The 14,885-nt window shown below is 38.9% G+C and overlaps 1 protein-coding gene across 6 annotated transcripts in view; it reads left to right on the forward strand.

The window, feature by feature from the left end:
• The window catches only part of LOC140679258 (splicing regulator ARVCF-like), a 349,408-nt gene that overhangs the window by 241,852 nt on the left and 92,671 nt on the right, over positions 1-14,885 (forward strand). For 3 of the 6 annotated variants that reach the window (XM_072914305.1, XM_072914310.1, XM_072914306.1), the window contains exon 8: positions 3,381-3,398. The exons of the other annotated variants lie outside the window; for them this stretch is intronic. In XM_072914305.1, coding sequence (XP_072770406.1) covers positions 3,381-3,398 — 18 coding nt within the window. The remainder of the gene's footprint in view (positions 1-3,380; positions 3,399-14,885) is intronic. 6 annotated transcript variants of the gene reach the window in all.

Genomic DNA, 14,885 nt, shown 5'->3' on the forward strand with positions numbered 1-14,885 from the left:
ATATGACAAAGGATCAAAAATAGACCAGTCGTCGGCAGTGCGCCTTATAATCCGGTGCGCCTTATATATGAAAAAGGATCAAAAATAGCCCGGCCGTCGGCAGTGCGCCTTATAATCCGGTGCGCTTTATATATGAAAAAAGATCAAAATTGGACCATTCATCGGCAGTGCGTCTTATAAACCGGTGCGCCTTATATGTGAAAAAAGATCAGAAATGGACCAGTCGTCGGCAGTGCGCTTTATAATCCGGTGCGTCTTATATATGGAAAAACATATTTTTTAAATAGAGCATTCATCGGCTGTGTGCCTTATAAACTGGTGCACCTTATATATGAAAAAGTATCAAAATTAGACCATTCATCTGCAGTGCGTTTTATAATCTGGTGTGCCTTATATATGAAAAAAGATAAAAAATAGACCAGTCGTCGGCAGTGCGCTTTATATTCCGGTGCGCCTTATATATGGAAAATATTTTTTTTAAATGGAGCATTCATCGGCTGTGCATTTTATAATCCGGTGCGCCTTATATATGAAAAAAGATCAAAATTAGACCATTCATCGGCAGTGCGCCTTATAATCCGGTGCGCCTTATATATGAAAGAAAATCAAAATTTGACCATTCATCGGTAGTGTGCCTTATAATCCGGTGCGCCCTATGGTTTGGAGAATACGGTATGTAGAGTGAAATAATTGCCTCTCAACAGGGTGTTGTCAGCATAATGTGTCAGGTGTGACGCTCCTTGTCACATGCCATGTTCAGATGTGTGGTAAGCTCCGCCCAGCTCCCCGGCGACACAACAGCATTATCTTCCCGCGGTTACGGCGATAACGGCCGCCATTAATCAGTCGCCCAATGAGGTGTAATTTCACGCTGGTGACCGCCGCTTTCCTAACGACTCAATGGGAGGAATCCCTCAAAATCATAGGTGTGCAAAAAAAAAGAAGAAAAAGGTTGCACGTAAGCAGGCTTATAAAGTAAGCAATTATCCCCATAAACACGTCGCCGTGTGCAAGCACGGGTGGAATAAGGAGTGGTGTGTCGCTGCTGCACACCCTCAAGGTGTTCTTTCACAGAGGAACATTAAATATAGCCGTAAAGAAGCTCGGCGATGTTGTTAAGTGACGCTGTTGTCAGACATTTGTTGCCTCCTCTTCACTTTAATGTCACATTCAGTGGGAAGGAAAACAGAGCATGATGATGACAGCTTTGGTTAGTTAATGAGCAGTCTGCAATTAACATCACTTTTTTTTCTTTTTTTCTTCTTCCTTCTTTTCACGCTGTGAGTTTAATGAAGCATGTACACTGCAAAAAGTCAGTGTTAAAAAAAACAAGAGAAAAAAAATACAAAAATGAGGGGTATTTTACTTGAACTAAGCAAAATGATCTGCCAATAGAACAAGAAAATTCGGCTTGTCAAAATTTTCCAAAACAAGTAAAATTAGTTAACCTCAATGAACCCAAAAATACCCTAAAATAAGTATATTCTCACTAATAACAAGTGCACTTTTATTTTATTTTATTTTATTTATTTATTTATTATTATTATTATTTTTTAAATGAATTTATTAATCAATCCAACAAAACAATACACAGCAATACCATAACAATGTAATCCAATTCCAAAACCAAACCCGACCCAGCAACATTCAGAATAGCAATAAAGTGTACCAACTTTATTTTTTATTTTTTACTTTTTTGGGGGGAACATTTTTTAGTTTTTTAATAATTGGTCAAAAAAAAATCGGGATTTGGATGTTTTTTTTAATGTATTTAAAAAATATATATATATATATATATATATATATATATATATATATTAATCAATCCAACAAAACAATACACAACAATACCATAATAATGCAATCCAATTCCAAAACCAAACCCGACCCAGCAACATTCAGAATAGCAATAAACACAGCAATTGAGGACACACAAAAAGTCAGTGTTCAAAAACAAGAAAAAAAAATACAAAAATGAGGGGTATTTTACTTGAACTAAGCAAAATTATCTGCCAATAGAATAGAAAATGTGGCTTGTCAAGACTTTCCAAAACAAGTAAAATTAGCTAACCTCAATGAACCCCAAAATAGCTTAAAATAAGTATATTCTCACTAATAACAAGTGCACTTTTCTTGGTAGAAAAAACAAATGAAACCTTTTTGCTCAATATGTTGAAAAATATTCTTAAATGAAATAAATGCTAGTGCCATTATCTTGACATAATGATATGCGCTCGGCATTACATTTCTTGAAACCAGCAAACTTATACTAAAAACTAATTTATTGTTCTTAATGGAAAGGCAACAAGGCAAGCGCTTGTTACTCTCGGGGTCTCCTAGCCGCTCAGGCAAATCATATTGTCTAAAAATGCATTTTTCCATGGATAACATGACATCATCGCGCCAAGTGCGTGCTCTTTCAGTCAATTAGTGCGCATATATACAAATTACAATTTTTAATTGTAATTTTGAAGAATTTATCTGAATGTGCATGAACTATTTCTGTTCAAAATTGTTAGAAATGTTAAATGTTTAAATATTAACTGTCAGTTTACTGTACTGTGCCAACTGTACTACTATATGAGTACATATTTTCTATTGTTTCATTGAAAATAAACCAGCAAAGTCCATTTGGCTGTCATCTGTTTTAATTATGAGACACAATTGTGTCAAAATCATGATTTTTTTGTTCATGCTTGAGATAAGAAATTATTACTTTAAATAAAGTAGTTTTATACTTGTGAGTGTTGATGACACAGCTTTACAACAGTTGATATTCTAGTTCCAAGCATGTTTTACTCAATATAGGTCATCAAATCTCAGCAACAAGCTGTAATATCTTACTGAGATCATTTAGGACCAAAACACTTAAAACAAGTAAAACACATAAAATCTGCTTAGTGAGAAGAATGATCTTATCAGACAGAAAATAAGCAAATATCACCCTTATTTGAGATATTTAATCGTACTTAGATTTCACTTTTTGCAGTGTATAAAGCTTGTTTTTTTCATTCTTTAGACTAACTTGTCTAAAGAAAAGACTTTTAACAATTGAGTCTTTCATTTTACTGTCCGTCTGGACAGAAATATTACATTGACGCAGGCTCTTTGAACTCAACACTTATAGACTACTAATGGCTTCACATATTTTCTCCTCTCCCTCTTATAAGTGCTTCATGATTATTTTTCTCTCTTTAATCTTTTCTGAACTCCCTCTCTGCTCGATCTCGTCTCCTTTTTGCACAAACGATGACTTTTTTCTTTTTTTTTTTACAGCATATTGTGTTCTCATGTAATAAGCATGGCTTTTTCACCATGCCCTTTCTCTCTTCTTATGTGCTTTGTGTTTTTTGGGCTGCTGCTTCCGTGGCTAACTGTAGAGGAATGGTTTAATCAAGGTGAGTGCCCTATTAAACCTTTTCTTCAGTTGTCCTGGTCCAACCCAACTCCCGCCTCTCATTCCTATAGAATACCAGTTAGAAGTAGTTATGAGTGTTCCTGGAAACATATATACAAACCCCGTTTCCATATGAGTTGGGAAATTGTGTTAGATGTAAATATAAACGGAATACAATGATTTGCAAATCATTTTCAACCCATATTCAGTTGAATATGCTACAAAAACAACAGATTTGATGTCCATCCATCCATCCATCTTCTTCCGCTTATCCGAGGTCGGGTCGCGGGGGCAGCAGCCTAAGCAGGGAAGCCCAGACTTCCCTCTCCCCAGCCACTTCGTCCAGCTCTTCCTGTGGGATCCCAAGGCGTTCCCAGGCCAGCCGGGAGACATAGTCTTCCCAACGTGTCCTGGGTCTTCCCCGCGGCCTCCTACCGGTCGGACGTGCCCTAAACACCTCCCTAGAGAGGCGTTCGGGTGGCATCCTGACCAGATGACCGAACCACCTCATCTGGCTCCTCTCGATGTGGAGGAGCAGTGGCTTTACTTTGAGCTCCCCCCGAATGACAGAGCTTCTCACCCTATCTCTAAGGGAGAGCCCCACCACCCGGCGGAGGAAACTCATTTCGGCCGCTTGTACCCGTGATCTTGTCCTTTCGGTCATGACCCAAAGCTCATGACCATAGGTGAGGATGGGAACGTAGATCGACCGGTAAATTGAAAGCTTTGCCTTCCGGCTCAGCTCCTTCTTCACCACAACGGATCGATACAGCGTCCGCATTACTGAAGACGCCGCACCGATCCGCCTGTCGATCTCGCGATCCACTCTTCCCTCACTCGTGAACAAGACTCCGAGGTACTTGAACTCCTCCACTTGGGGCAACCCGGAGATGGCACTCCACCCTTTTCCGGGCGAGAACCATGGACTCGGACTTGGAGGTGCTGATTCTCATCCCAGTCGCTTCACACTCGGCTGCGAACCGATCCAGTGAGAGCTGAAGATCCTGGCCAGATGAAGCCATCAGGACCACATCATCTGCAAAAAGCAGAGACCTAATCCTGCAGCCACCAAACCAGATCCCCTCAACGCCTTGACTGCGCCTAGAAATTCTGTCCATAAAAGTTATGAACAGAATCGGTGACAAAGGGCAGCCTTGGTGGAGTCCAACCCTCACTGGAAACGTGTCCGACTTACTGCCGGCAATGGGGACCAAGCTCTGGCACTGAGCATACAGGGAGCGGACTGCCACAATCAGACAGTCCGATACCCCATACTCTCCAAGCACTCCCCACAGGACTTCCCGAGGGACACGGTCGAATGCCTTCTCCAAGTCCACAAAGCACATGTAGACTGGTTGGGCAAACTCCCATGCACCCTCAAGGACCCTGCCGAGAGTATAGAGCTGGTCCACAGTTCCACGACCAGGACGAAAACCACACTGTTCCTCCTGAATCCGAGGTTCGACTATCCGGCGTAGCCTCCTCTCCAGTACACCTGAATAGACCTTACCGGGAAGGGTGAGGAGTGTGATCCCACGATAGTTAGAACACACCCTCCGGTTCCCCTTCTTAAAGAGAGGAACCACCACCCCGGTCTGCCAATCCAGAGGGACCGCCCCCGATGTCCACGCAATGCTGCAGAGTCTTGTCAACCAAGACAGCCCCACAGCATCCAGAGCCTTAAGGAACTCCGGGCGGATCTCATCCACCCCCGGGGCCTTGCCACCGAGGAGCTTTTTAACTACCTCAGCAACCTCAGCCCCAGAAATAGGAGAGCCCACCACAGGCTCCCCAGGCACTGCTTCCTCATAGGAAGACGTGTTGGTGGGATTGAGGAGGTCTTCGAAGTATTCCCTCCACCGATCCACAACATCCGCAGTCGAGGTCAGCAGAACACCATCCTCACCATACACGGTGTTGACACTGCACTGCTTCCCCTTCCTGAGGCGGCGGATGGTGGTCCAGAATTGCTTCGAAGCCGTCCGGAAGTCGTTTTCCATGGGTTCCCCGAACTCCTCCCATGTCCGAGTTTTTACCTCTGCGACCGCTGAAGCCGCACACCGCTTGGCCTGTCGGTACCTGTCTGCTGCCTCAGGAGTCCTATGAGGAATGCTCATCAAACACTTATTTGGAACATCCCACAGGTGAACAGGCACATTGGGAACAGGTGGGTGCCATGATTGGGTATAAAAGTAGCTTCCATGAAATGCTCAGTCATTCACAAACAAGGATGGGGCGAGGGTCACCACTTTGTCAACAAATGCGTGAGCAAATTGTTGAACAGTTTAAGAAAAAACCTTTCTCAACCAGCTATTGCAAGGAATTTAGGGATTTCACCATCTACGGTCCGTAATATCATCAAAGGGTTCAGAGAATCTGGAGAAATCACTGCACGTAAGCAGCTAAACCCCGTGACCTTCGATCCCTCAGGCTGTACTGCATCAACAAGCGACATCGGTGTGTAAAGGATATCACCACATGGGCTCAGGAACACTTCAGAAACCCACTGTCAGTAACTACAGTTGGTCGCTACATCTGTAAGTGCAAGTTAAAACTCTCCTATGCAAGGCGAAAACCGTTTATCAACAACACCCAGAAACGCCGTCGGCTTCGCTGGGCTTGAGCTCATCTAAGATGGACTGAAACAAAGTGGAAAAGTGTTCTGTGGTCTGACGAGTCCACATTTCGATATGTTTTTGGAAACTGTGGACGAGAGGAAAAGAACCATCCGGATTGTTATAGGCGCAAAGTGGAAAAGCCAGCATCTGCGATGGTATGGGGGTGTATTAGTGCCCAAGGCATGGGTAACTTACACATCTGTGAAGGCGCCATTAATGCTGAAAGGTACATACAGGTTTTGGAGCAACATATGTTGCCATCCAAGCAACGTTACCATGGACGCCCCTGCTTATTTCAGCAAGACAATGCCAAGCCACGTGTTACATCAACATGGCTTCATAGTAAAAGAGTGCGGGTACTAGACTGGCCTGCCTGTAGTCCAGACCTGTCTCCCATTGAAAATGTGTGGCGCATTATGAAGCCTAAAATAGCACAACGGAGACCCCCGGACTGTTGAACAACTTAAGCTGTACATCAAGCAAGAATGGGTAAGAATTCCACCTGAGAAGCTTAAAAAAATGTGTCTCCTTGTCATGACTTGGTCCTGAGTGTTTGCTTTTCCGAGATGCAACAGAAAGTTGGCTCGGGTGAGACGGGAATGTGAGTAAATTTTTTATTTAAACACTATAAATACAAAACAAGGAAGTAAACAAAAGGCGCGCTCAATGGCGGAGAACAAACTATGAAACCAAACACTTGCACAAAGGCAAAAACTATGAACAACAAAAAACACTAACTGTGGCAATAATAAACAAAACTTACTTGGCGTGGACAAAAACGGCATGAAAAAGCGCAGCAAGGGTCATAAGTGTGTGGAGAGTATAAATGCGGGGATGTCGTCAGAACGACAAACTGAAAACAATGAACTTAAATACTATAGACATGATTAACGAAAACAGGTGCGCGACTCAAAATGGGAAACAGGTGCGTGACGTGACAGGTGAAAACTAATGGGTTGCTATGGTGACAAAACAAAAGTGCACAAAAAGTCCAAAAACCAAACATGACCAAAACAAAAACATGATCACACAGACATGACACTCCTCAGTTCCCAAACGTTTACTGAGTGTTGTTAAAAGGAAAGGCCATGTAACACAGTGGTGAACATGCCCTTTCCCAACTACTTTGGGAAATTCTAAGTTAATTATTATTAAAAAAAAATAATAATAAAGTTTATGAGTTTGAGCATCAAATATGTTGTCTTTGTAGTGCATTCAATTGAATATGGGTTGAAAAGGATTTGCAAATCATTGTATTGCGTTTATATTTACATCCAACACAATTTCCCAACTCATATGGAAACGGGGTTTGTACATAGTGTCATGTACATAGTGTATATACCCCCCCACCCCATGTTTTGTATATATTGTTTTTCAAATCACCTGACATGTATACTGTGTATATGTACATCATTTATAATAACAATAATAATAATAATAATAATAATAATAATAGATTTTATTTGTAAAAAGCACTTTCCATTGACTAAACAACCTCAAAGTGCTACAATGTATTAAAAAAATAAAATAAAAATAAAAAGATAATAAAAATAAATAAAAATAAAAACTAGAACAGCCTAATAGCTAGAACTAGTATGCATATACCTAAAAAAAAAAGGGTTTCTAAGCCTTTTTTAAACGCATCCACAGTCTGTTGTACCCTCAGGTGGTCAGGGAGGGCGTTCCACAGACTCACATTGATTTATCCATTTTTTTTAACATATTTTTTATATACATGTTACAGGTTATATATTTATTTTATTATTGAATGTATCAAATGTGGTGAATATGTAATGGACCGCAACGGAAACAAGCCTTTTGGCTTTTTGTGTCATCCATTTGCCTTTTTAAAGCATTACATGGATTCAATTCTTTGAATTGAACATCAAATATGTTGTCTTTTTAGCATATTCAACTGAATATGGGTTGAAAAGGATTCGCAAATCATTGTATTCCATTTATATTTACATCTAACACAATTTCCCAACTCATATGGAAACGGGGGTTTGTAGAATTGGTTTGACTCATTTCACATGCATTGTCCCATCTAGTGCATCCTTGTGCTCATTCTGTTTGGTTTAGCTGAGTCTGCAGGAAATACAAAACCCAAAAACCGGTGAAGACATTTTGTGACTCGGCCATGGTCGAAATGTGCTAAAAGTAGATCAAAAAGTAGTAGTTTTTTTTGCCATGTCGCCCAGTCCTAGTCTGACGTAACGTCATCCACGACGGTGCTCCTTTAAGCTCGTTTTGCTTGAAAATGTGACTTTAATTCAATTAAATTGCACAGCTTAAAAAGTTAATTACATACCACGACTGCAGTCATAAATACGTAATTAATTGATGAAAAGCTTTGTAAATGCACCATACTAAAGCTGCGTGTTTATGCTGAATAACTCATTTCTTTTTTGGCCACTTTGAGTGGGAGAGTTTGTTTCCTGAAGGGAAGCAATCACTTCTTGCTCCCATTATTTACCCTGTCTGGGAATGGCGTGGAGGGAATGAGCTGGTGTGTAAATCTCCGTCCTGTCTCCTGGGCGTTATCATGAGCGTGCAAAAAGACCATTAGTTAATGAACAAGTTGTAATCACCACGCCCACGCCCATTTCCTCATGTCCTTGCATTAGTCAAGGTGTTTCCCGCACAGGAAGTGCTTGTTTGTGTATATATATATATATATATATATATATATATATATATATATATATATATATATATATATATATATATATATATATATATATATATATATATATATATATACTAATAAGCAAAAAATCCTGAGGTTATTGAGGGAAGACTCTTAGTTAATGGCTTACTGGTTGTATAATAAGGCCATGCAGAATAAGGCATTAATAAGTACTTAATAATGACTAATTAAGAGCCAATTTGTTACTAATTTGCATGTTAATAAGAAACTAATAAATGGTGAATATGTTCCCCATACTAAAGTGTTACCATAACATATTCTAAGTAACAAAGACTTAATTTAGAGTTATTTGGACACTAGGGTAACATATACGGGTTAGGGTTAGGGTTGGGGTTGGGGTTAGGGTTAGGGTTAGGGTTAGGGTTAGGGTTAGGGTTAGGGTTAGGGTTGGGGTTAGGGTCTAGGGTTAGGGTTAGGGTTGGGGTTAGGGTTACTAATAAGCAATAATTCTGAGGTTATTGAGGGAAGACTCTTAGTTAATGGCTTACTGGTTGTATAATAAGGTGTACTTAATAATGACTAATTAAGAGCCAATATGTTACTAATTTGCATGTTAATAAGTAACTAATTAATGGTGAATATGTTCCCCATACTAAAGTGTTACCATAACATATTTTAAGTAATAAAGACTTAATTTAGAGCTATTTGGATACTAAGGGGAAATATAAGGGTTCGAGTTAGGGTTAGGGTTAGGGTTGGGGTTAGGGTTGGGGTTGGGTTAGGGTTACTAATAAGCAAAAATTCTGAGGTTATTGAGGGAAGACTCTTAGTTAATGGCTTACTGGTTGTATAATAAGGCCATGCAGAATAAGGCATTAATAAGTACTTAATAATGACTAATTAAAAGCCAATTTGTTACTAATTTGCATGTTAATAAGAAACTAATTAATGGTGAATATGTTCCCCATACTAAAGTGTTACCATAACATATTCTAAGTAACAAAGACTTAATTTAGAGCTATTTGGATACTGGGGAAAAATATAAGGTTTCGGGTTAGGGTTGGGGTTAGGGTTAGGGTTGGGGTTAGGGTTACTAATAAGCAAAAATTCTGAGGTTATTGAGGGAAGACTCTTAGTTAATGGCTTACTGGTTGTATAATAAGTTCATGCAGAATAAGGGTTAGGGTTAGGGTTAGGGTTAGGGTTGGGGTTAGGGTTGGGGTTGGGGTTCGGGTTAGGGTTACTAATAAGCAATAATTCTGAGGTTATTGAGGGAAGACTCTTATATTAAAGTGTTACCCTAACATATTTTAAGTAACAAAGACTTAATTTAGAGTTATTTGGACACAAGGGGAACATATACGGGTTAGGGTTAGGGTTAGGTTTGGGGTTAGGGTTAGGGTTAGGTTTAGAGTTGGAGTTAGGGTTAGGGTTAGGGTTAGGGTTGGGGTTAGGGATAGTGTTACTAATAAGCAAAAATTCTGAGGTTATTGAGGGAAGACTCTTAGTTAATGGCTTACTGGTTGTATAATAAGGCCATGCAGAATAAGGCATTAATAAGTACTTAATAATGACTAATTAAGAGCCAACATGTTACTAATTTGCATGTTAATAAGAAACTAATAAATGGTGAATATGTTCCCCATACTAAAGTGTTACCATAACATATTTTAAGTAACAAAGACTTAATTTAGAGTTATTTGGACACTAGGGGAACATATACGGGTTAGGGTTAGGGTTAGGGTTAGGGTTAGGGTTAGGGCTAGGGTTAGGGTTAGGGTTGGGGTTGGGGTTGGGGTTGGGGTTAGGGTTACTAATAAGCAAAAATTATGAGGTTATTGAGGGAAGACTCTTAGTTAGTGGCTTACTGGTTGTATAATAAGGCCATGCAGAATAAGGGTTTGGGTTAGGGTTAGGGTTAGGGTTAGGGTTAGGGTTGGGGTTGGGGTTCGGGTTAGGGTTAGGGTTACTAATAAGCAATAATTCTGAGGTTATTGAGGGAAGACTCTTATATTAAAGTGTTACCCTAACATATTTTAAGTAACAAAGACTTAATTTAGAGTTATTTGGACACAAGGGGAACATATACGGGTTAGGGTTAGGTTTGGGGTTAGGGTTAGGGTTAGGGTTAGGGTTAGGGTTGGGGTTAGGGTTAGTGTTACTAATAAGAAATAATTCTGAGGTTATTGAGGGAAGACTCTTAGTTAATGGCTTACTGGTTGTATAATAAGGCCATGCAGAATAAGGCATTAGTAAGTACTTAATAATGACTAATTAAGGGCCAATTTGTTACTAATTTGCATGTTAATAAGAAACTAAGTAATGGTGAATATGTTCCCCATACTAAAGTGTTACCATAACATATTCTAAGTAACAAAGACTTAATTTAGAGTTATTTGGACACTAGGGGAACATATACGGGTTAGGGTTAGGGTTAAGGTTAAGGGTTAGGGTTAGGGTTAGGGTTAGGGTTAGGGTTTAGGGTTAGGGTTACTAATAAGCAAAAATTCTGAGGTTATTGAGGGAAGACTCTTAGTTAATGGCTTACTGGTTGTATAATAAGGCCATAATTTGCATGTTAATAAGAAACTAATAAATGGTGAATATGTTCCCCATACTAAAGTGTTACCATAACATATTTTAAGTAACAAAGACTTAATTTAGAGTTATTTGGACACTAGGGGAACATATACGGCTTAGGTTTGGGGTTAGGGTTAGGGTTTAGGGTTAGGGTTGGGGTTAGGGTTAGGGTTAGGGTTGGGGTTAGGGTTAGGGTTACTATTAAAAAATAATTCTGAGGTTATTGAGGGAAGACTCTTAGTTAATGGCTTACTGGTTGTATAATAAGGCCATTCAGAATAAGGCATTAATAAGTAATTAAGAGCCAATTTGTTACTAATTTGCATGTTAATAGGAAACTAATTAATGGTGAATATGTTCCCCATACTAAAGTGTTTCTATAACATATTTTAAGTAACAAAAACTTCATTTAGAGTTATTTGGACACTAGGGGAACATATACGGGTTAGGGTTATGGTTAGGGTTGGGGTTAGGTTTAGGGTTACTATTAAGCAATAATTCTGAGGTTATTGAGGGAAGTCTCTTAGTTAATGGCTTACTGGTTGTATAATAAGGCCATGCAGAATAAGGCATTAATAAGTACTTAATAATGACTAATTAAGAGCCAATTTGTTACTAATTTGCATGTAAATAAGCAACTAATTCATGGTGAATATGTTCCCCATACTAAAGTGTTACCATAACATATTTTAAGTAACAAAGACTTAATTTAGAGTTATTTGGACACTAGGGGAACATATTAGGGTTAGGGTTAGGGTTAGGGTAAAGGGTTAGGGTTAGGGTTAGGGTTAGGGTTAGGGTTTAGGGTTAGGGTTACTAATAAGCAAAAATTCTGAGGTTATTGAGGGAAGACTCTTAGTTAATGGCTTACTGGTTGTATAATAAGGTGTACTTAATAATGACTAATTAAGAGCCAATATGTTACTAATTTGCATGTTAATAAGCAACTAATTAATGGTGAATATGTTCCCCATACTAAAGTGTTACCATAACATATTTTAAGTAATAAAGACTTAATTTAGAGCTATTTGGATACTAAGGGGAAATATAAGGGTTCGAGTTAGGGTTAGGGTTAGGGTTGGGGTTAGGGTTGGGGTTGGGGTTGGGGTTAGGGTTAGGGTTAGGGTTAGGGTTTCTAATAAGCAATAATTCTGAGGTTATTGAGGGAAGACTCTTAGTTGATGGCTTACTGGTTGTATAATAAGGCCATGCAGAATAAGGCATTAATAAGTACTTAATAATGACTAATTAAGAGCCAATTTGTTACTAATTTGCATGTTAATAAGCAACTAATAAATGGTGAATATGTTCCCCATACTAAAGTGTTACCATAACATATTTTAAGTAACAAAGACTTAATTTAGAGTTATTTGGACACTAGGGGAACATATAAGGGTTAGGGTTAGGGTTAGGGTTGGGGTTGGGGTTAGGGTTAGGGTTAGGGTTGGGGTTAGGGTTACTAATAAGCAATAATTCTGAGGTTATTGAGGGAAGACTCTTAGTTAATGGCTTACTGGTTGTATAATAAGGCCATGCAGAATAAAGCATTAATAAGTACTTAATAATGACTAATTAAGAGCCAATATGTTACTAATTTGCATGTTAATAAGCAACTAATTAATGGTGAATATGTTCCCCATACTAAAGTGTTTCCATAACATATTCTAAGTAACAAAGACTTAATTTAGAGTTATTTGGACACTAGGGGAACATATACGGGTTAGGGTTAAGGTTAGGGTTAGGGTTAGCGTTAGGGTTAGGGTTGGGGTTGGGGTTAGGGTTAGGGTTGGGGTTGGGCTTAGGGTTACTAATAAGCAATAATTCTGAGGTTATTGAGGGAAGACCCTTAGTTGATGGCTTACTGGTTGTATAATAAGGCCATGCAGAATAAGGCATTAATAAGTACTTAATAATGACTAATTAAGAGCCAATATGTTACTAATTTGCATGTTAATAAGCAACTAATTAATGGTGAATATGTTCCCCATACTAAAGTGTTACCATAACATATTTTAAGTAACAAAGACTTAATTTAGAGTTATTTGGACACTAGGGGAACATGTACGGGTTACGGTTAGGGTTAAGGTTTAGGGTTAGGGTTAGGGTTAGGGTTAGGGTTAGGGTTAGGGCTAGGGTTAGGGTTGGGGTTAGGGTTGGGGTTGGGGTTGGGGTTGGGGTTAGGGTTAGGGTTGGGGTTAGGGTTAGGGTTGGGGTTTAGGGTTAGGGTTAGGGTTAGGGTTGGGGTTAGGGATAGGGTTACTAATAAGCGAAAATTCTGAGGTTATTGAGGGAAGACTCTTAGTTAATGGCTCACTGGTTGTATAATAAGGTGTACTTAATAATGACTAATTAAGAGCCAATATGTTACTAATTTGCATGTTAATAAGAAACTAATTAATGGTGAATATGTTCCCCATACTAAAGTGTTACCATAACATATTTTAAGTTACTAAGCCTTAATTTAGAGTTATTTGGACACTAGGGTAACATATACGGGTTAAGGTTAGGGTTAGGGTTAGGGTTAGGGTTTAAGGTTATGGTTGGTGTTGGGGTTAGGGTTAGGGTTAGGGTTGGGGTTAGGGTTACAAATAAGCAATAATTCTGAGGTTATTGAGGGAAGACTCTTAGTTAATGGCTTACTGGTTGTATAATAAGGCCATGCAGAATAAGGCATTAATAAGTACTAAATAATGACTAATTAAGAGCCAATATGTTACTAATTTGCATGTTAATAAGCAACTAATTAATGGTGAATATGTTCCCCATACTAAAGTGTTACCATAACATATTCTAAGTAACAAAGACTTAATTTAGAGTTATTTGGACACTAAGGGAACATATACGGGTTAGGGTTAGGGTTAGGGTTAGGGTTAGGGTTAGGGTTGGGGTTAGGGTTAGGGTTAGGGTTAGGGTTAGGGTTACTATTAAACAATAATTCTGAGGTTATTGAGGGAAGACTCTTAGTTAATGGCTTACTGGTTGTATAATAAGGCCATGCCGAATAAGGCATTAATAAGTACTTAATAATGACTAATTAAGAGCCAATATGTTACTAATTTGCATGTTAATAAGCAACTAATTAATAGTGAATATGTTCCCCATACTAAAGTGTTACCATAACATATTCTAAGTAACAAAGACTTAATTTAGAGTTATTTGGACACTAAGGGAACATATACGGGTTACGGTTAGGGTTAAGGGTTAGGGTTAGGGTTAGGGTTAGGGTTAGGGTTAGGGTTGGGTTTAGGGTTAGGGTTAGGGTTAGGGTTACTATTAAACAATAATTCTGAGGTTATTGAGGGAAGACTCTTAGTTGATGGCTTACTGGTTGTATAATAAGGCCATGCAGAATAAAGCATTAATAAGTACTTAATAATGACTAATTAAAAGCCAATTTGTTACTAATTTGCATGTTAATAAGCAACTAATTAATGGTGAATATGTTCCCCATACTAAAGTGTTACCATAACATATTTTAAGTAACAAAGACTTAATTTAGAGTTATTTGGACACTAGGGTAACATATACGGGTTAGGGTTGGGGTTAGGGTTAGGGTCTAGGGTTAGGGTTAGGGTTAGGGCTAGAGTTACTAATGACCAAAAATTCTGAGGTTATTGAGGGAAGACTCTTAGTTAATGGC

Source organism: Nerophis lumbriciformis, linkage group LG12 (genome assembly GCF_033978685.3).
Source record: "Nerophis lumbriciformis linkage group LG12, RoL_Nlum_v2.1, whole genome shotgun sequence".
NCBI classification, from domain to species: domain Eukaryota; kingdom Metazoa; phylum Chordata; class Actinopteri; order Syngnathiformes; family Syngnathidae; genus Nerophis; species Nerophis lumbriciformis.